Source organism: Mesoplodon mirus, assembly GCF_964341445.2.
Source record: "Mesoplodon mirus genome assembly, chromosome: 3".
Taxonomy (NCBI): Eukaryota; Metazoa; Chordata; class Mammalia; order Artiodactyla; family Ziphiidae; genus Mesoplodon; species Mesoplodon mirus.
In genome coordinates, this window is record NC_138978.1 from 47,574,304 (window position 1) to 47,598,130 (window position 23,827).

The window sequence follows — 23,827 nt, forward strand, 5'->3', positions numbered from 1 at the left end:
CAGTTTACAGATACCTTTTTGTTACTGATGTTTGTTTCTATTTTAATTATCTGTGGTCAGAGAATATACTTTGTATGATGTGAATGCTTTTTCATTTATTGAGACTTGTTTTTTGGCTCAAGATGTGGTGTGTTTTGGTAAATATTCTTGTGCACTTGAGAAGAATGTGTACTCTACTGTTGTTGGGTGGGGTGTTCTATAAATTCTAGGTCAAGTTGGTTGATAATATTGGTTGCCTTCTATATCCTTACTGGTTTTTCTGTCTACTTGATCTATCAGTTATTGAGAGGGAGGTATTGAGATCTGCTGCTAAATCTGTGGATTTGTCTATTTTTTTCAGTTTTATCGGTTTTTGCTTCGTGTAGTTTGAGGCTCTCGTATTAGTTGTATTAACATTTAAGATTGTTATGTCCTTGATAAATTGACCCCTTCATCATTGTGAGGTGATGTGAGGCGTATTATATCATGAAACTGAAAACACATTTGTGAAAGTTTTTATGGATCCCAGCCAGGTACTCCCTTTGTCAGACCCTGCCTTTTGAAGGATTTTAGGCTACTTATAAGAATTTATCTCTTGTAGTGTTCTTTGATGTTATATCTACTTTGTCTGATATTAACATAGCCATTTCAGCTTTCTTTTGAGTAGAATTAGAATTGTTTATCTTTTTCCATCCTTTTACCTATTTCTGTCTTTATGTTTGAATTATGTTTTTTAGGCAGCATTTAGTTGGGTCTTGCTTTTTAACAATATAATAATCTTTGCCTTTTAATTGGGCTTTTTATATCCTTTCCACTTAATGTGGTTACTGATATAGCTGGGTTTAAATTAGTGGTTAGCTGAAACTGATGCCTACCGGCTTGTACCACCTTGCAAGATCTGATTATGCATATCTCTTCTCATCTTTGCTTTCAGTGACATCATGCTAGTAGATTAAAATTGGCCATGGTGGGAGTATTTACAACACAAAAACAGACAAATGCTATCAGTAAGACCTCCCTCACCCCCCATGAGACTATTAAACATTTACTAGGACACCACTGATTTAAATCTACCATCTTTCTACTCATTTTCTTTTTGTTCAATATCTTTATTCCTTTTTTCCTCTTTGTCTTCTTTTCTGTTCATTGAAGATTTTTTATAATTTTATTTTGTCTGTTTTATGAGCATATTAACTATGCCTCAGATGTTTTGCTTTTAGTAGTTGCTTTAGGGTTTACATTCATCTTTAACTTATTCACAAACCACCTTTAAGTAATGTTACGACTGTTCACTATAGTATTACATGAACCTTACAAAGTATTTTTTTGTTTACCTCTTCCTAGAAGCACATTTTACTTCTATACATGTTATAAGCCCTATATCAGCTATTGATTTTGCTTTAAATAGTCAATTATTTTTAAAAGAATTCTTAAAGTAGAAAAAAGCCTTATATTTCTCCACATGTTTATAACTTCCAGTGGTCTTTTTTTTTCTTTTTTTTTTAAGTTTTTAATTTTATTTTTTTCTGCTTTATAACAAATTTAATCAGTTATACATATACATATGTTCCCATATCCCCTCCCTTTTGCGTCTCCTTCCCACCCTCCCTATCCCACCCCTCCAGGCGGTCACAAAGCACCGAGCTGATCTCCCTGTGCTATGCGGCTGCTTCCCACTAGCTATCTACCTTATGTTTGGTAGTGTATATATGTCCATGCCGCTCTTTCACCTTGTCACAGCTTACCCTTCCCCCTCCCCATATCCTCAAGTCCATTCTCTAGTAGGTCTGTGTCTTTATTCCTGTCTTACCCCTATGTTCTTCATGACATTTTTTTTTCTTAAATTCCATATATATGTGTCAGCATATAGTATTTGTCTTTCTCTTTCTGACTTACTTCACTCTGTATGACAGACTCTAGGTCCATCCACCTCATCCAGTGATCTTTATTCCTTTATTATTGATTCCAATTTTCCTCTAGGATTATATTCCTTTTGCCTGAAGATTCTCCTTTAACATTTCACATAGTGCTGGTTTGCTGGTGATGAATTTTCTCAGTTTTGTATGTTCTAATAATTCTTTATTTACCTTATTTTTTTTCTTTTACCTTTTTTTTAAAAAGATGTATTTGCTGAGTACAGAATTCTAGTTTAGCTTCACTATTTTTTTTGGCTTTCATTGTTTTCGATTTAAAGTCTGCTGTCATTCTTATTTTTTTTGTTGCTCTATACTTAATGTGTATTTTTCTTTGGTTACTTTTAAGATTTTTCTTTATCACTTTTTTATTTTTTTTTGGGTTCGCGGGCCTCTCACTGTTGTGGCCTCTCCCGTTGCGGAGCACAGGCTCTGGATGCGCAGGCTCAGCGGCCATAGCTCACAGGCCCAGCCGCTCCGCGGCATGTGGGATCTTCCCAGACTGGGGCACGAACCCATGTCCCCTGCATTGGCAGGCAGACTCTCAACCACTGCGCCATCAGGGAAGCCCTATCACTGGTTTTGAACAATTTTATTATGACGTACCTTGGTGTAGTTTTATCGTGTTTCTTGTGCTTGGGGTTTGTTGAGGTTCTTGGATATATGAGTTATAGTTTTCATCAGATTTGAAAATTTTTCATCCATTTTTTCTGACTTTTGTCTCTCTCCATTTTCTCTGTTTCTGGGACTCCAATTACATATCTACTAAACTTCTTGGTTGTTGTACCATAATTCACTGATTTTGTTCATTTTTTTCTAGCTTTTTTCCTCCTCATATTTTAATTTGCTACTTCTCCAAGTTTACCAATCTATGCTGCATTGTCTAATCTGCTGTTAATTCCACTGAATTTACTTTTCATTTCAGACAATGTATATTTTATCTCTAAAAGTTTCATGTGGGTCATTTTTTTATATCTTCTCTATTTTTCTTTGTCATGTTCATGCTTTCTTCTACCTTCTTGAACAGATGGAGTATATTATAGTAACTGTTTTAATGTTCCCATCTAATTCTATCAGCTATATCATTTCTATTGATTGATTAATCCACTCTTTACAAGTTGTACTTTTCTGTTTCATTGCATGCCTTATAACTTGTGATTGAATGCTAGACATTTTAAATTTTACTTTGTTGGGTGTTGAATTTTTATGTTCTGTTAACTACTTAGGGGTTTGTTCTGGGGTAGGTGTTTTTTAGAAGTGGTTTGATAATTTTGAGATTTGCTTTTAAGCTTCGTTAGGTAGAATCAGAACAGCCTTTATTATTCTAAGACTAAACTGACCCTGTTACTCAAGCAGTAACCTCAGGATTCCATTGATGCCCCCATATGTTAGGAGATTTTTTCCATTGTGGTTTTGGGAATAAGAACTATTCCTGTCCCTGTGGGAACATTGGGAATTATTCTGCCTGCTCCTTTCCAGTGATTCTTTCCTTGGTCTCAGTAGTTTCCTCATATTCATGTGTTGATTAGACTCATTGAAAACTCAAGAGGAACTCTCTTCAGATCTTCAGCTCTCTCTCTCTCTCTCTCTCTCTCTCTCTCTCTTCTCTCCATTACTCTTCTCTGTGAGTTATTTCAGAGATTGCTATACTAAGCTTTATGTTGTCCATTGTCTGAAACCAGTTGCTTTGTATATTTTGTCCAGGTTTTTAGTTGCTTAAGACAGAAGGGTAAATCTGGTTTCTATAGTGCATCATGACTAGAAGCAGAAGTTGTATACCATTGTTTTCATTCACATTCCTCTTTAACTTAGGTATGAACATTTTCTGTATTTTTAAATGTTTTTTTTAGATTTCTTATGACAGAAAAAAATTTACATCTATGGAAATCCAAACACATAATTATATATACTTATTTTTAAGATTTCTGTGTTCACAGATTCCACAGATCCCATTTATCAGCTCATTTTGTCTTACTCCTTTGGATTGTCAAGTTGCTTATCATATCTAACTAAATAATTTTCCTCTTGTAAGCCTATTTTTTCTTAATCTTAGTTTTTTCATAGCATTCCCTTTAGAACCCCTTTGTGCACCAAAAAAATCTTGATTTATTTCATTCAACAATTATTTATGGAATGTTTACTATGTAACAGGCCATATGCTAGGCATTGGATTCACATACAGAAGTATGTGAAGCAGAGTTCCTGCCCTCAGGGTGTTCATAGTCTAGTAGGTAAACTGGTAAGAAACAGTTAGCTTTCCCTTTGTAGAATGTTTGCAGTAGGAACTGTGTTTCTCTATTCTAGAACCATGGAAACAGAGGTGATTGCACTCTGAGTATCACTTTATGCTAACCCTAATTCACTCTTTTTCTCAAATACCCAAGCCTGCTCCTGCCTTAGGGTCTTTATTCTTGCTGTTCCTTCTGCCTTGAATGCTCCTCTCCCAAAGGTGTCCAAATGACTTGTTCCTACTCCTTCACATCCCTGCTCAAATGTCATTTTGTCAATGTGACCTCCCTTGACTATTTTCTATAAAGTAGCACTTCCCACTTTCAATCTTTATCCCTTTACTTGAATTTATTCATTATAGCATTACTATTTACATTCTAATTAATTTTCATCCCCATTACTTTCTGTCCCCTCCTCCCTCAAATGTAAATGCCAGATGAGCAGGGACTTTATCTGTTTTGTTCACTGTTTTATCCCCAGCACCTTGAGTAGTTATTTGCACATACGGATTCTTTATACATGTTTCTTGAAAGAATTAATACCTCTTTGGTCACTTGATTATTTTTCCTTCCCATGTTTCCCTGCAAAGCATTTTCTGACTGATTTTATTCACATTGTCCATTTTTGGCTTACTCTACACTTCAAATAAGCAAATGTCTTAGTAACGCTGTAATAGTTAAAAGAGACACCTATCATGTCAAGTACTTATTAAATTTTGTTTTTTCCCCTCTCTTAGTTTGCAAATAGGACCAATCCAATTGATAAACATCTCGAAGTCCTGATCAACAAGTATGGATTGTCAGCCCACCCAGTTGCTTCTCAGATGTTTGGGTTTGCTGGAAAAGAGCACATGGAAAAATATGGTATGTTAAAAAACTTTAAGTCTTATGGGTAGTTATATATATGTGTGAGAAACAATAGGTATTTATTAAGAAACTGTGGGGGATGCCAAGATGTATAAAATATGAAATGGTTTTTCAATTAAGTTGAAGAAATAGTCTGTATAGAATTCAGTTTTCTAAAAGTATTTATACATAGGACATCATATGAGAAGTACCTAGAATGCTCTGAAACAAGACATTGAAATAGGAAAAATAACATAAATCTTGTCTCCTTTAATCATAGACTATAAATTGAGGCTCATTAGTTCTGAATATGGTAATGAGACTTAAAGCTAGCTCTTGGTAGTAGATTTATGTAGCCAAATTTTATTTTCAGTACTTGAACCCATCAGGAGTCCATCATCATCTGTCAACCCATAGTGTTTTATGAGATTTAAAATTTCACAGTTGATTTTTATTTTGTAGGTTAACATCCTAGCTTTTTGACTGATGATCAGTGATTGGCCTGCCTTAGCCAGTTAGATAAAGCATGGGATAGTGCAGATAGAGTTTTTGATTTTGTTTTTGTTTTTATTGTATGACCCTGAACCAGTGCCTTGTTGTGTATTGTGAGATAAGAAAGAAAATAGTTGTGCTTGAAAGTTCAGCATTCCTATTCTTTGCAGGAAATATATCCCAGGTTTGATAGTCAAGATCAAGTAATCCGAAAGGAAAGAAATCTTCAAGGAAGAATGGTAGGATGGTATAAAGGAGCACTGCCAGTTTGGGGCCATGGAAATTTTCTTTCTTGTAGCTATTTCTTACCATTTTAAACTCAGTCCATTCCAATCTGGCTTCCCTCATTTCTCAAGGCTACCACTGATCACTACGTTGCCATATCAAGTAAATGCTTTTCAATCCTATTTTAATAGACCTCAGCACCATTAGTCCCTTTTGATCACTTCTTTCTTAAAACATTCTCTTCTCTTGGCCTCTGTGACATCTCGTTCTTCTGGTTTTCCTTACCTCTTTGGCTATTCCTTGTCCATTTCCTTTTAAATTTTTTTAAATGATTTTTTTAAAATTTATTTGTTTATTTATATTTTTAATTTTTGGCTGTGTTGGGTCTTCATTGCTTCACATGGGCTTTCTCTAGTTGCAGCGAGTGGGGGCTAATCTTTGTTGTGGTGCAGGGGCTTCTCATTGTGGTGGCTTCTTTTGTTGAGGAGCATGGGCTCTAGGTGCATGGGCTTCAGTAGTTGTGGCTCGTGGGCTCCAGAGCGCAGGCTCAGTAGCCGTGGCGCACGGGCTTATTTGCTCCGCGGCATGTGGGATCTTCCGAGACCAGGGCTGGAACCTGTGTCTCCTGCATTGGCAGGTGGATTCTTTTTTTTTTTTTTTTTTTTTTTTTTTTGCAGTACATGGGCCTCTCACTGTTGTGGCCTCTCCTGTTGCGGAGCACAGGCTCCGGGTCAGGTGGATTCTTAACCACTGCGTCACCAGGGAAGTCCCTCCATTTCCTTTTGAATTAAATAATTCATTTAAAATATTGAGCTATTATTATATTGCAGGCACTATTCTAGGCACTGGAATATAGCAGTATATCAGTTAGCTATTGCTGTTTAATAAACCACTCCAAAAGTCAGCAATTTTAAACAATGATTATTTATTATTATAGCTTACAAATTTGTAGATTGACTGGGAATCAGCTGATCTAAGTCATGCTCAGGTCTTTTTGTCTGGGTTGATCATATGACTGTAGGTTGGTTGGAGGCTCTGTTTTAGTACTGTTTGGCTGGGTCATATGTCCCTCATTTTCCTCTTGGGACTGGAGGGCCAGCTCTGGCATGTCCTTTTCATGGTCACAGCAGAAGCACAAGAGAGTAATCTGCAACATGCAAGGCCTTTTGAGACTTGACCAAAGCAAGTCACATGGCAAACTTGGAATCAAGGGATAGGGTAATATACTCTACTTCTTTTGTGGTAGGAAACTTCAAAGTCAGACCATAAAGGATATTCAGGAGGGAAAAAGAATTAGGGACATCAGTGCATTCATTCACAAGCAACAAATAAGCAAATGAAATGTGAGGTTTTTGCTTAAATTTCTAGTTGGGGAGAGACAGTAGTGTATGAAAAAAACTAGGATAATTTCAAACAATTATTAGTCCTGTGAAGAAAATAAAACAAGGTAAGGCACTTGTGGGGAGAGGGAGGCAAACTTAGGATAGTCAGTGATGGACTCTATACTTGTATATCCAGTTGGCGTCTTTGCATCTCTGCTTGTGGATGTAACAGATGTCTCAAATTTCACATGTTCAGATGCAAACTCTTCATTCTGTTCCCCCATATCTTAAATTTGTTCCTCCTCTACTTTTCCTCATCTCAGTAAGTGGCATTTCCATCCATTCAGATGTTCAAAGCAAAAACATGAGTCATCTTTGACACTTCTCCCCGCTCTTCCCCTACTCCAGTCCCTCACTATGTCCTATCAGTTCTACCTTCAAACTCCAAATTATGTTTTTTTTCCCCCAGTTTCTTTTACTATCACAGCTCTTATCCCAGACCATAATTTTTCAAACTTTGATCTGTGACCTGCTAGGAAATTAAAGAATCAAAGTAGTGATTGAACCCAGCATTTTAAAAAAAATATGACATTTGTTGTTGTTGTGTATTATAACTCAAGTCAGAGAAATGCACACAACATAAATATACAGCTTCATGAATTCTCACAAAGCTCATAACTGTGACCTAAATTACCTCCCAGGTCAAAAATAGAATGCTAACACTCTTAAGAACTTTGTGGGTCTCCTGTGAATCCTGTTTGGTCACGCCATTAGTCAGCAAGCTACACCTGCAAATCTCTTTGGGCTAAGTGTCTTTCTACCTTGGGTCCTTTCTGAGATGGCTGAGGAGCAACATTCTTAAGCTTCCTTGCAGCCCTTTGATTGAGAGGATTTGTGAGGCACAGGTTTTTTCTCTTTAGAGGGCTTTTTTCTCTCTGAACAATATTCTGAGGCATCACCTTTGATCTTTCTGAGGTCTTAACAAAAGATTTGTCACAACATGGGCTTCATTTTTGGACCATGTTTTCCTGGCAATGCCCTGGATTTGTTCTTTGCTCAAAGACTATTCTTTCTTTTTTTTTTTTAACATCTTTATTGGAGTATAATTGCTTTACAATGTTGTGTTAGTTTCTGCTTTATAACAAAGTGAATCAGCTATACATATACATATATCCCCATATCCCCTCCCTCTTGTGTCTCCCCCCCACCCTCCCTGTCCCACCCCTCTAGGTGGTCACAAAGCACCGAGCTGATCCCCCTGTGCTATGCGGCTGCTTCCCACTAACTATCTGTTTTACATTTGGTAGGGTATATAAGTCCATGCCACTCTCTCACTTTGTCCCAGCTTACCCTTCCCCCTCCCCGTATCCTCAAGTCCATTCTCTAGTAAGTCTGCGTCTTTATTCCCGTCAAAGACTATTTCTTAATTTTAGCATCTTTTACCACTTTGAAAGGCTGAGAATTTTCAAAACTATCAAGTCCTGAATCCTTTTTGTTTAATAGTCCTTTCTGCAATATAGCATTACAGAATTTTACTGTAAGCAGCCAGAAGAAACCATGTGGCAGTTTCAATATTTTGCTTATTAACTAGTTTCTACATAACTGCAAGTAATGGTATTACTGTAATCTCTGCTTCTATTTTAACAGGGCTCTCCTTTCCTCCAGTTTTCAGTAAGATTTTGTCCTTTTGCAAACTCTCACCTGCAGCATCCTCAAAGGACTTTGAGGCTACTACTAATGGTTTCTTCAACGCACTTTATGCTTTTGCTAGCAATTGTTCCAAACTTTGGAACTAGAATGGTTCCAAAGCCATTCACATATCTTACATTTTTGTTCAGTGTAACTCCATTTCCACTATATTAGTTTGCTTGGGCTGACATAGCAAATACCATAGACGGGGTGTCTCAAAGAACAGAAATTTATTTCTCATAGTTCTAGAAGCTGGGAAATCTAAAATCAAGATGCACGATAGGTTTTATACTGATACTGGTTTTATACTGGTGCACGATAGGTTTTATAGGTTTTTTCTTGGGTTATAGGTGACTGCCATCTCACTGTGTATTCACATGACCTCTTCTTTTATGTGGGTGCAGAGAGAGAGGGAGAGAGAAACATCTTTGTCTTCCACTTTTTGTAAGGATTCTTATAAGGACACTAATCCTATCAGGAGGCACTCACCCTCATGACCTCATCTACCATAATTACCTCCCAAAAGACCCATCTCCAAAAACCCTCACACTGAGTGTTAGGACTTCAATAAATGAATTTTTTTTAAATAAATTTATTTATCTTTGGTTGCGTTGGGTCTTCATTGCTGAGCGTGGGCTTTCTCTAGTTGCAATGAGTGGGGGGGCTACTCTTCGTTGCAGTGCACAGACTTCTCATTGCTGTGGCTTCTCTTGTTATGGAGCACGGGCTTTAGGCACATGGGCTTTAGTAGTTGTGGCTCACGGGTTCTAGAGCGCTGGCTCAGTAGTTGTGGTGCACGGGCTTAGTTGCTCCGCGGCATGTGGGATCTTCCTGGACTAGGGCTCGAACCTGTGTCCCCTGCATCGGCAGGCGGACTCTCAACCACTGCGCCATCAGGGAAGCCCCTTCCTTGTGCTTTTTATTGGTTTATTTTGTTGTTGTTTTTTGAATTGGGAATTTAATTCATTTTTTATCCTTTTAGTGAATAACAGCTTTATTGAGATAAAATTGACATACCATAAAAATTCATTCTTTTAAAGTGTACAATTCAGTGTTTTTTTGTATATTCACAGAGTTGTTCAATCATCACCACTATCTAATTTCAGAACATTTTCATCATCCCCAAAGGAAACCCCATACCCATTAGCAATCCTTTGCTCTAAGGCACCTGGCAACCACTAATCTAATTTCTGTTTTTATGTGTTTGCTTATTATGAACACTTCATTTAAATGGACCCTACAGTATGTGACCTTTTGTGATTGGCTTCTTTCACTCAGCACAGAAAACATTCACAGTTCATTCATGTAGTAGCATGGATCAGGACTTCATTCTTTTTAATTGATCAATATGTTCCATTTTAATCATTCTTAGTGCTATGTCCTTGTTACAGCTTTAAACATATCACTTTGGTTTTGATATGTAGTGTTTTAGTTTTCAGTATCATTTTTTTCAGAAGCTTTGCAATCATTTGTCTTTCCTCTTTTTGCCCAAGAGTTGTTTTATGGAAATAGTTTAAAAATTTCCAGGTAGACTTAATTTTTACATTTTATTAATAATTACTAGTTTTATTACATTGTGATTTGAGAGTGTTCTTTTAAATTTGGAGTGATTCCTAATTCTCTGATGTCCTCTCATGTTAGTGTAGTAAAGTCTTATTTCTGTAGTGTATTTTTTGAAAGATGGACTGTGTGTCCTCTGATTTCTTGTTTCTTTTTTGTTTGTTTTGTCTTGTAGGACCCCAGAAATTTCCCTGTTTACTTCTTTTCTCTTTCACCATCCAGTTGCCAAAGGGGCCTTCCCCCCCACATTTTTTTTTCCCTCTTTCCTTCTCCTAGAAGCTATACCTTTCAAAGATTACCGCCTTGAGTCTCCCGTGCTTTTCTAACCCTTCCTTGTAGTCATGTTTTGATCTACAGGAATATTTTTTCAATATTTTCACTCTTGTGGGGTGTCTTTTTCTTCCTGGTAGTAGTTTCAGAGCAACTGTAGGCTTGCCACTAGCTCCCCTCTTCTCTCCTCTGCAGTATTTTTCAGACTGCCCTTCTTCCCTAGGAGGCTTACTGTGGGAGCGTGAATGATTGCTGGCAGGGATTTGGTCACTTTTTCCCTTTCCCTTTTTTTTTCACTTACAGATAATTTGAAGTTTTGTGTTTTCTTTTGTCTAGTTATGCTGAGGGTATGGTTTTGTACAGTTTTATTTGTTTTTCTTGTTATTCTGTATTTTTTTTTCTTTTTTGCGGTACGCGGACCTCTCACTGTTGTGGCCTCTCCTGTTGCGGAGCACAGGCTCCGGATGCGCAGGCTCAGCGGCCATGGCTCACGGGCCTAGCCGCTCTGCAGCATGTGGGATCTTCTCAGACCGGGGCATGAACCCGTGTCCTCTGCATCGGCAGGCAGACTCTCAAGCACTGCGCCACCAGGGAAGCCCTATTCTGTATTTTTTTAGAGGATATGGAGAGAGATTTAGGCAGCTTCCATTGCCCTCAGCTAGCTGGAAATCTGTGTTTGGTGTGTTTTCAACCTTTTCTCAAGGTTTACATTACTCAGAGTAGTTGGACAGTTTTTTCTAGTCTAAAGTCTGAAGTGTAAATGTGCAGTATTTTAGTTGAAATGTTATTCTTCATCCAACAGATTTCTAGTGAATTGTAGAATTTCATAGAATTTTAAGTTGTTTGAAATTGCTGTTTGTGAATGTGCTCTAGAAATGAATATGTAAGAATGTTTGTAGTAGCTTACATTCTGCTATAGAATCAGGAGATTTTTGTGGCTTCAAGGTTTGATTCAAAGAGATTGAGATCTTTTTACACCACTCATATTCTTAGAACAGCCCCAAATCTGAATTGGCAGTTCAGAGTCAGTAGTCAACAAGCCCTTAATCAGTGTCCAGGATTAGTAAATACATGGGAAGTGATTGGCAGAATATTTTTCAAAGGGTTGCTATCTTCTGTAGATTAACTGGATCCCATAGTAAGGAAACAAGAAGAAAAGACATCAATACCTACTGAATATCTCCTATGTCAGACACTATCCCAAGTGCTTTTATATAGTTTAGCTGCCCTTCTTCCTACAAATCCGTTTGTGAATTGCTTATAAATCTTCTAATAGATGACAATAAAGCATTTGAACTTCCTGTGACAAGAAACTTGCCACAGAGGCTACTCATTCCATTTTTTTGATGATTCCAATTGTTACAGTGCTCTTTTTCATGTTGAACTCAAATCTCTCTCCCTGTAGTTTCTGTCTTCTGAGACTCATAGAACAAGCCTCTTTCACCTTACAGCCCTTCAAATATCTGAAGCCAGCTTGACTTGTTCCCTTTAACTGTTTCTTATTAGACTTGTTTCATGACCCATCATCCCCAGACTAATTAATGTACTGTGATCGCATGTAAGCTTTTCTGGTAATCACATCACACTGTTGAATCATATTGAGCTTATAATCGAACAGAACCTCAGAGCCTTTCTCATGATTGCTGCTCCTTTTCTTAGGTAGTTTTGGGTGGTCAAGAATAGAACTGGGCATTTAATTAATTACATTCTGATCCATCTCATTGATGAACCTCACTGAAGTCTATTTGGATCCAACATTATAGCAGTCTTTCTCAGCTTCAGGTTTGGTGAGCATACCGTTGAATTTTCTTTATTTTTTTAAAAATAAATTTATTTATTTATTTATGGCTGTGTTGGGTCTTTGTTGCTGCATGAAGGCTTTCTCTAGTTGCGGTGAGTGGGGGCTACTCTTACCCTTTAATTTTCGAATCCAATTTTTGGTAGAAATACTAACCAAGCATGGCTGAGGTTAGAGGTTAGCAACAGAGACTTTGCTCTAGGTTAGTACTTTGATCAGTGCCTGTCATTGATCAGTGCATATGTGTTCTGTTGACTCTTAAGACGCTCCGTGACGTGGGTCAGTTAAGTTGGAAAATGCTTCATACTTTAACTCTCTTTTGCACAATCATAATACACACGCAATAGTAAAAGAAGGTCTCTTAATGCTCTGCCATAAAGAAATTTGTTTAACTTTGTTTAAGCCAGTGTTATGTAAAGCTGACAGAAGAACCCTCATTTTTATAGTAACACCAAAAAAACCCTGAAATATAAAAGGGAAAAAAACCCACACTACAGTATTTCCTTGTCTTGTCCCAAAAGATGGCCTTAAAAATTTTGTCTCTTGTCTTGCTGATACTAGATACTATGTTTCATTTGATCTACCAGCCAATACAATAAAAAAGATAATTAATTTGGGTGGATTGGTTCAAAATGGCGGAGTAGAAGGATGTGTGCTCACTCCCTCTTGCTAGAGTACTGGAATTACAGCTGACTGCTGAATGATCATCGACAGGAAGACACTGGAAATCACCAAAAAAGGTACCCCACATTCAAAGACAAAGGAGAAGCCGCAGTGAGAGCGTAGGAGGGGCGCAATCACAATAAAATCAAATCCCATAACCACTGTGTGGGTGACTCACAAACTGGAGTACAATTATACACAGAAGTCCACCCACTGGAGTGAAGGTTCTGAACCCCACATCAGGCTTCCCAACCTGGGGGTCCGGCAACGGGAAGAGGAATTCCCAGAGAATCAGACTTTGAAGGCTAGCCAGATTTGATTGCAGGACTTCAACGGGACTGGGGGAAACAGAGACTCCACACTTGGAGGGCACACCCAAAGTAGTGTGCGTACCAGGACCGAAGGGGAAGGAGCAGTGACCCCATAGGAAACTGAATCAGACCCACCTGCTGATGTTGGAGGGTCTCCTTCAGAGGCGGGGTGTAGCTGTGGCTCATGGTAGGGACAGGGACACTGGCAGCGGAAGTTCTGGGAGGTGCTCCTTGGCGTGAGCCCTCCCGGAGTCTGGCATTAGCCCCGCCACAGAGCCTGTAGCCTCCACTGCTTGGTCACCTCAGACCAAACAACCAACAGGGAGGGAACTCAGCCCCACCCATCAGCAGACAAGTGGATTAAAGTTTTACTGAGCTCTGCCCACCAGAGCAACACCCAGCTCTACCCACCACCAGTCCCTCCCATCAGGAAGCTCGCACAAGCCTCTGAGATAGCCTCCTCCACCAGAGGGCAGACAGCAGAAGCAAGAAGAACTACAATCCTGCAGCCTGTGGAATGAAAACCACATTCACAGAAAGATAGACAAAATGAAAAGGGAGGGGACTATGTGCCAGATAAAGGAACAAGATAAAACCCCAGAAAAATAATTAAATAAAGTGGAGGTAGGCAGACTTCCAGAAAAACAATTCAGAATAATGATAGTGAAGATGATCCAGGACCTTGGAAAAAGAATGGAGGCAAAGATCGAGAAGATACAAGAAATGTTTAACAAACACCTAGAAGAAATAAAGAACAAACAAACAGAGTTGAACAATACAATAACTGAAATGAAAAATACATTAGAAGGAATCAATAGCAAAATAACTGAGGCAGAAGAAAGGATAAATGACTTGGAAGACAGAATGGTGGAATTCACTGCCACAGAACAGAATAAAGAAAAAAGAATGAAAAGAAATGAAGACAGCCTAAGAGACCTCTGGGACAACATTAAATGCAACAACATTCGCATTATAGGTCTCCCAAAGGAGAAGAGAGAGAGAAAGGACTCGAGAAAATATTTGAAGAGATTATAGTTGAAAACTTCCCTAACATGGGAAAAAAATAGCCACTGAAGTCCAGGAAGCACAGAGAGTCCCAGGCAGGATAAACCCAAGGAGAAACAGGCTGAGACACATAGTAATCAAATTGACAAAAATTAAAGACAAAAATTATTAACAGCAACAAGGGAAGAATGACAAATAACATAGAAGGGAACTCCCATAAAGTTGACAGCTGATTTCTCAGCAGAAACTCTACAAGCCAGAAGGGAGTGCCACGATATATTTAAAGTGATGAAAGGGAAGAACCTACAACCAAGATTTCTCTACCCAGCAAGGATCCCATTCAGATTCGACGAAGAAATCAAAAGCTTTACAGACAAGCAAAAGCAAAGAGAATTCAGCACCACCAAACCAGCTTTACAACAAATGCTAAAGGAACTTCTCTAAGTGGGGAACAGAAGAGAAGAAAAGGACCTACAAAAACAAACCCAAAACAATTTAAAAAATGGTAATAGGAACTTACATAATGATAATTACCTTAAATGTGAATGGATTAAATGCTCCAACCAAAAGACACAGCCTCGCTGAATGGATACAAAAACAAGACCCATATATATGCTGTCTACAAGAGACCCATTTCAGACCTAGGGACACATACTGACTGAAAGTGAGGGGATGGAAAAAGATATTCCATGCAAATGGAAATAAAGAGAAAGCTGGAGTAGCAATACTCATATCAGAATAGACTTTAACATAAAGAATGTTACAAGAGACAAAGAAGGACACTACATAACGATCAAGGGATCGATCCAAGAAGAAGATATAACACTTATAAATATATAGGAGCACATAGGAGCACCTCAATACGTAAGGCAAAGCTAACAGCTATAAAAGAGGAAACTGACAGTAACACAGTAATAGTAGGGGACTTTAACACCTCACTTACGACAATGGACAGATCATCTAGACAGAAAATTAATAAGGAAACACAAGCTTTAAATGACACAATACAGCAGATAGATTTAATTGATATTTATAGGACATTCTATCCAAAAACAGCGGATTACATTTTCTTCTCAAGTGCACACGGAATATTCCCTGGGATAGATCATATCTTGGGTCACAAATCAAGCCTTGGTAAATTTAAGAAAATTGAAATCATATGAAGCATCTTTTCTGACGACAGTGCTATGAGACTAGAAATAAATCACAGGGAAAAAAATATAAAAAGCCACAAACACATTGAGGCTAAACAATACGTTACTAAATAATCAAGAGATGACTGAAGAAATCAAAGAGGAAATCAAAAAATACCTAGAGACAAATGATAATGAAAACATGATGATCCAAAACATATGGGATGCAGCAAAAGCAGTTCTAGGAGGAAAGTTTATAGCAATACAATCCTACCTCAAGAAACAAGAAAAATCTCGAAGAAACAATCTAATCTTACACCTCAAGGAACTAGAGGAAGAAGAACAAGCAAAACCCAAAGTTAGCAGAAGGAAAGAAATCATAAAGATCAGAGCAGAAATAAATGAAATAGAAACAAAGAAAACAAGGCAAAGATCAATAAACTAAAAGCTGGTTCCTTGAGAAGGTAAACAAAATTGATAAACCTTTATCCAGACTCATCAAGAAAAAGAGGGAGAGGGCTCAAATCAGTAAAATTAGAAATGAAAAAGGAGAAGTTACAACTGACACTGAAGAAGTACAAAGCATTATAAGAGACTACTACAAGCAACTCTGTGCCAATAAAATGGACCTCCTGGAAGAAATGGACAAATTCTTAGAAAGGTATAACCTTCCAAGACTGAACCAGGAAGAAACAGAAAATATGAACAGACCAATCACAAGTACTGAATTTCAAACTGTGGTTAAAAACGTTTCAACGAACAGAAGTCCAGGACCAGATGGCTTCACAGGTGAATTCTATCAAACATTTAGAGAAGAGCTAACACCTATCCTTCTCAAAGTCTTCCAAAAAATTCCAGAGGAAGGAACACTCCCAAACTCATTCTATGAGGCCACCAACACCCTGATACCAAAACCAGACAAAGATACTACAAAAAATGAAAATTACAGACCAATATCACTCATGATTATAGATCTAAAAATCCTCAACGAAATACTAGCAAACAGAATCCAACAACACATTAAAAGGATCATACACCATGATCAGGTGGGATTTATCCCAGGGATCCAAGGATTCTTCAATATATGCAAATCAATCAATGTGATACACCATATTAACAAATTGAGGAATAAAAACCATATGATCATCTCAATAGATGCAGAAAAAGCTTTTTACAAAATTCAACACCCGTTTATGATAAAACTCTCCAGAAAAGGGGCATAGAGGGAACCTACCTCAACATAATAAGGGGCGTATACAACAGACCCACAGCAAACATCATTCTCAATGGTGGAAAACTGAAACCATTTCTTCTAAGATGAGGAACAAAACAAGGATGTCCACTCTTGCCACTATTATTCAACATAGTTTTGGAAGTCCTAGCCACGGCAATCAAAGAAGAAAAAGAAATAAGAGGTATACAGATTGGAAAAGAAGAAGTAAAACTGTCACTGTTTGCAGATGATATGATACTACACATAGATAATCCTAAAGATGCCACCAGAAAACTACTAGAGCTAATCAATGAATTTGGTAAAGTTGCAGGATACAATAATTAATGCACAGAAATCTCTTGCATTCCTATACACTAACAACGAAGATCAGAAAGAGAAAGTAAGGAAAGAATCCCATTCACCATTGCAACAAAAGAGTAAAATACCTAGGAATAAACATACCTAAGGAGGTAAAAGACCTGTACTCAGAAACTATAAGACACTGATGAAAGAAATAAAAGATGACACAAACAGATGGAGAGATATATCATGTTCTTAGATTGGAAGAATCAATATTGTGAAAATAACTATACTACCCAAAGCAATGTACAGATTTAGTGCAACCCTATCAAATTACCAATGGCATTTTTATAGACCTATAACAAAAAAATCATAAAATTTGTATGGAGACACAAAAGACCCCGAATACCCAAAGCAAACTTGAGGGAAAAAAACAGAGCTGGAAGAATCAGACCCCCTGACTTCAGACTATACTACAAAGCTACAGTAATCAAGACAATATGGTACTGGCACAAAAACAGAAATATGGAACAGGATAGAAAGCCCAGAGATAAACCCACACACCTATGGTCAACTAATCTATGACAGAAGAGGCAAGGATATACAATGGAGGGAAGACAACGTCTCTAATAAGTGGTGTTGGGAAAACTGGACAGCTACATGTAAAAAATGAAATTAGAACACTCCCTAACACCATACTCAAAAATAACTCAAAATGAATTAAAGACCTAAATGTAAGACCGGACACTATAAAACTCTTAGAGGAAAACGTAGGAAGAACACTCTTTGACAAATCACATCAAGATCTTTTTTGACCCACCTCCTAGAGTAATGGAAATAAAAAAATAAATAAACAAATGGGACCTAATGAAATTTAAAAAAATAGTAAACAAGATTTTTGCAAAATTTACTTCATTAATGAGCTTGCTTTTATTTTCCGACACTACTCTTTGAACTTTCTGTTAAAGAATTTAAACAGTATACACTTTTCTTGTTAGACTGTAACTCTTGTGAAGACCTTTCTGCCTTATCATAAGGAAAAAGAAGTTCAGGCCCTAGAGGTATGAATGGTAAAATTCACTTCGTCCAGGGATGTTGGGATGTTTTGGCAGACTCCTTGAAGTATTGCTGGCAGTGCTTTCCTGCCTTATAACCACTGTGGTCCTAGTCTATATTTTCTGGGTTTTGAAAGTAGACCCTAGTTGTACTAGGTAGAATAGGCCAGTTTGAACTATTTTCATATCATACGCTTATTTGTTGATTCAATTCATGAAATACACCCAAGTCTAATTATAAAGAAATGTTTATGTGAGGGATCAGTGTTGAAGTTTCCAATACTGGTATCTATGCATGGGAAAATGTGGAAGTATTAGAAGGATACTGAGTATCATTGCAACATTTGTTAACAAGGAACAGGAAGGCATTAACTCACTAATAGAAGTTTGCTTTCTCTACAGGAACAAAACTTGAACACTTTGCAAAAATTGGATGGAAAAATCATAAACATTCAGTTAATAACCCGTAAGTATTTCAGAGATATGAAATGTGAGAATCTGGGTTATCCTGCTATGTAATATGCAACTTTATACTTGAAAAGCAAATGTAAGACCTCAAAGATGTTAACTAGAATGTCTTTTTTTTCTTATGAAAGGCTTGTGCCCAAGTAAACTTTTGACTACTTTTCAGTTTAGGTTTTGGTCTATTTATATTTAAAATGCCATTTAAGCTTAGTTGCTCTTTTAAGAAAGAATGTGAATGGCTGGCGTTAAAAGATGTAATTGGTCATAGGTTCTAACTCTAGTAAATGAAATTTATTGTAATAATTTTAATTGGAAATAACCAGGCCCCATTTTAAACCATTTTTTAAAACTTTTCTTAGTTTGTTTTGATTAATTAAAATGTTTGTAAAACACGTATTAGTGGTTGTTTTAATTACTTTATATTAAATTATTTGCATTTTAATTATGTTAGTGTCATTAACTCTTACTCTGATAGAATAATATGGTTATTTATATCCTAAAAAATAGTCTGAAGTAAAATTACATCATATGTATTACTGATAATTGATCTTTGAATCCCTAATGCCTAGTGCAATGCGTGGCTCATAGCATGTACTTAATGGTTGCTGAATAAAATTGGTTCACTGGGAAATGAATTAGTGCCACACAAGTAGAATCTCTACAAAAGCAAACCACTAGGCAGTAAAAGAATAGTAGCTAACTTTATTAAATGCCAACTCTGTGTTACTGTGCTAGGTACTTTTATGTACATTTTCATTTAATCCTCTCAAGGACCCTATAAGGTAGTTATTTTTATTCTTACTTTATAGATGATGAAAATGAGGCCTACAGAAATTAGGCAACTTGCTCAGGATCATTCTAAATAGTGGTAAAATAATGTTTATATTTTTCCTTCTACTAGATCATAAACTCCTTGAGGGCCAGAGCCATCCTCTTATCTTTATGTTCTTAATGCTTAGCACAGAGTCTGGAACATAATCAGTGCTCAGTAAATTGTTTCTGAACTATTAAACAAATGTTGCCATGTTTAATAAACATAAAAACATGATAAGGGACATTTTATACCACAAGTGGGTCATTACCACATATTTCTAATACTTCATGCTACTACTTGTTCTCCTCATTATTCTGATTTTGAATTGATGTTTGAATTCAGGGTATACCTAATTAACAAATAATATCTACTCCCATGCCCTAAATTTAATGGTAATTTGTGAAAGATCTAAGGGTATTGTGGAAGCTTTGGTTAATTCCCTTGCTTATATAATATAGAAATTCCTTCATATGAGAGAACAAGCCTGTTATAATTTGGCCTCATTCTACTTTGCTGGTGTTATTTCCTGCCACTACCCTGGTTATTCTCAATCTCCTCTCTCACAAGATTACTTGGTATTTCTTAAGTGTATTATACTGTGCTTGTTTCTGTGTTTTTAGTTACGCTGTTAACTCTCCCTGGAATATCCTTCTGCCTTTCTTTTGTTTGGCAAGTATCTACTTACTCATCAAGTCTCAACCCAAATATCATTGCTTCTCTTAGTACCTTCTTAAATGGGCATAATTATTTTTTCTCATGAGCTTCATTGTACTGTCTGTATATGTCTGTTACAACATATCACACTGTGTCATACTTATTTATAAATCTTTCTCCTCTGATGATGATGATCCTTGAGCAGAGATTATGTCTCATCTTTATATCTTCAGTACCTAGTAGGGTATTGGAACATAGTATATGCTCAATAAAACTTTGCTGTTACTGAATTGTAGTTAGGATAAACAGTCTTAAGCCCATAAATATGGTCTAGAGCTGATTTCTTTGTCCTTAGAACTTGGAGAACCATTAAAAATCCTTGTGATTTCCTGAAACTAGTAAGGAACTGTACCAACATATTGAGGAGTTGACAGTACTGCAGTTTCCTGGCTTTGAGACTCCAAAGAGCAGCTCTTGACCTTCCCCAGAGAAGCAAAGCTTCCAAGTCTTTCTTTTACTTAACTCCCTGCCCAACCAGGTACTCATTTATCCACTCATTACAGCATTCTTCTAAAGGATTTTCATTCACTCAGCTATTAGGTATTCAGTAGCCTACTATGTGCAAGACACTGGTAAAGCTGCTAGTGATATAGCAGTGAACAAGACGGATAAGTTCCTTGTCCTCATGGATCTTCTGTTATGTATTATAAGTTCTCAATTATGTTGAATAGGCAAATGTTATTTCTGAATCTCAGCTTCATCATTTAAAACTCACTGAAACAGCCAAGAATAGCCTTCTAGGTTTGGCTCAGAAATTTCAGATGCTAACTTCTTACACTAGGTTTTGCTTGACTAGTGAAGAAAGATAATTCTGTGTTTGCTGACCAGTCATTAGAGATAACCTGTTACATATTTCTAAGAAGGTTGAGTTAAGAACCTTCTCAAGTGCTTCCTCACAGATTATAAGAATACCTAAAGGCAGTGAGAATCTGTGATCTGTAGTATAAGCTAAGATTAGGGATAGCTTCTGCCACTTGAGCCTTCAGACCTGTGTCTATAACTCTCCCTCCTTACTATCTCTTGAATTCATTACTTCTTTCCATCTTTTTTTTTTTTTTTTGCGGTACACGGGCCTCTCACTGTTGTGACCTCTCCCATTGCGGAACACAGGCTCTGGACGTGCAGGCTCAGTGGCCGTGGCTCATGGGCCCAGCCACTCCGTGGCATGTGGGGTCTTCCCAGACCGGGGCACAAACCCGCATCCTCTGCATTGGCAGGCGGACTCTCAACCACTGTGCCACCAGGGAAGCCCCATCTTTTTTTTTTTAATTTTACTTTTTTGGCTGTGCTGCACGGCATGTGGGATCTTAGTTCCCTGACCAGGGATCGAACCTGTGCCCCCTGCATTGGAAGCACGGAGTCTTAACCACTGGACCTCCAGGGAAGTCCCGCTTATCTCCATCTTTTACTTCCAATTTCCTATTTTAGGCCCTTATCATTTCTTGCCTTAATTATTGCCCCAATCTCTTAGTTGGTTTACTTGCTTTTGGTAATGCCTTTTTAGTGTCCCTTTTCCACAGCTTTCTTGCTGAAATACAAATCTGGTTATGTCACTCCCAGCTTAATATCCTTTAGTAGTTCCTCATTGTTTTCAGTATAATGTAAACACCATATACTGGTCTTTCATGATCTGATCCTTATTCATGTCTCCTGCCCCCTCTTCTTCATCTTGCCTCCATATTCCTTCCCAGATGTCACGCTCTAGCTTCAGTAAACTATTTCACCTCAAGAGGCTTTGCATGTGCTGACCCTTTTGCCAGGAATTCTCTATCTCCTATTTCCTCTTATTTGCCTAACCTCAGAGAGGAAGCCCCCTTTGGTATCTGGGTTTGATGTGTATCCTGTTGGTCCCATGGCACCCTGTGTAACATTTCTATCATGGCATTTATCATACGAGAATGGTGTATTTATTGCCGTGGATTCAGACTGAGTTCCTTGAGGGTAGGGACTATGTCTATGTCCCCACTGTCTAGTACAGGATCTGGCTTAAATAAAGCATTTTTTTGAAAGTTGGTGATGGTCAAATTTAGCTTCAGAAGCAAAGGTGCAGACGGTAGTATGCAGATCTAAGTTACATGGGCTTGATTTCTAAACACTGGAATTACTTAATTTCCATACCAGTTGAAGTTTGCTTTTAGAAACTCCCTTATTGTATCTATTTGTGCTGCTGTCTTTCCAGAGCAGTTTCTGAAACCATCTGATTATATTGTTAGAGACACCAAAGGGGATGAAAATAAGTTTCTTCTTGGCAGTGATGAGAAAGGAAATGTGTTTTGAAGAATGCAGATATTTTATTATAGGTTTTATACATTTATTTAAGAATGCCATGAGCTTTCATTAAATGTAGCTGTATAATATTATCACCACAAAAGTTGGCTGAATTGCAAGTCATTTAATTTTGCTTTTAAGGAACTAATATTTTTATAATTCTCCAGGAAAAAAAAAGGTATTTTATTTTAACCTCCAACTGGTTTGACACCAACTGGGTGTACTGCAATTTAATTCTGGTACCTGCCACCCAGAGTTAATGCAGACTCTATGAATTAAGACTTCACAAAACTACTCTCACTTTAGATGCCAGATGAAGTAGGATCCCCAGGCCACCTGCACTTCTGACCAACTGACTATAAATTCAGTGGTTCCCATGATCCTCTCATGTTTGATAATTCACTAGAATGACTCACAGAACTCAGGAAAGTACTGTACTTACTGAGGAGCAGCCAAATGAAGAGGCACATAGGATAATGACTGGGAAGGTTCCTAGTGCAGAGCTTCCATGCCCTCTTCCCATGGAGTCAGGGCACATCACCCTCCTAGTATGTGAAGGTACTCGGCAACCAGGTGGCTTCACCAAGCTTCAGCTTCTAGAGTTTTTATTGGGGCTTCATTAGGCAGGCATATTCAATTAAATCATTGGCCACTCGATCTCTAGGCCCCCCTCTTCTCCCTAGGGGTCAAACTGGTTCAAAAGTCCCAATCTTGTATTCGCATGGTTGATCTTTCTGGTGACCAGACCCCTGGCTCATCCTTCCCTTATCCCCCAGCTAACAAGGGGACCACCACCAGTCACCTAATTAGCATAACAAAGACACTTTTATTACTCAGGAAATTCCAAGGGTTTTAGAATCTCCGTGCCAGGAACCCAGGACAAAAATTAGACAAAAGTTTATTTATACAACATGATATTTTGGAGTTAGGAATTTTAAAAATTCAATTCAAATGACTTATTTATTGTAGATTGAAATGGTTTATGAAAGCCTATCTTTAATTTGTGAAAAGAGTATTTACGTATTATTCTCTCTTTAACTTCTGGACCAGAATATCTTCAACAAAAATTGTGATTGCTACCTCACATTCTGTAATTACTTATTTTATATTTAGGTATTCCCAGTTCCAAAAGGAGTACAGTTTAGATGAAGTGATGGCATCTCAAAAAATTTTTGATTTTTTGACTATCTTACAATGTTGGTAAGAAAAACACATTTTAATATTTAATAGAAGTACTGTGCCTTCTCCCCTCCACCCACCCCCTCTATCCCTTGGGTAGACTGTAGGCTCTGTATCTGGGTATATCTATATCTGTATCTGCTTTTATAGAACTCCTACCAAGTATAGTCCTTACCCTGGAGTGAGCACCCTTGCTTCCTATTCCTGTCTAGACACAGATTGTCTTTTCTCTTGGAAAATTATATATTTTACTTCCTTTTCTCATGACTTCCAGCTACTCTGTTTTAATAGTATTTATTCATTTAAATGTGGCTTGGGAGGCCAGTGGAGTCCAAAGGTTTTTCCCTTGACCATTTTGTTTTCTCTGCTGTATATTTCTACTGTA

At 37.5% G+C, this 23,827-nt stretch overlaps 1 protein-coding gene across 4 annotated transcripts in view; it reads left to right on the top strand.

Moving 5' to 3' along the window:
- The window catches only part of SCP2 (sterol carrier protein 2), a 158,461-nt gene that overhangs the window by 31,142 nt on the left and 103,492 nt on the right, over positions 1-23,827 (top strand). For all 4 annotated transcript variants that reach the window (XM_082615918.1, XM_082615916.1, XM_082615915.1 and 1 more), the window contains 3 exons: positions 4,858-4,984; positions 18,405-18,468; positions 23,377-23,463. In XM_082615918.1, coding sequence (XP_082472044.1) covers positions 4,858-4,984; positions 18,405-18,468; positions 23,377-23,463 — 278 coding nt within the window. The remainder of the gene's footprint in view (positions 1-4,857; positions 4,985-18,404; positions 18,469-23,376; positions 23,464-23,827) is intronic.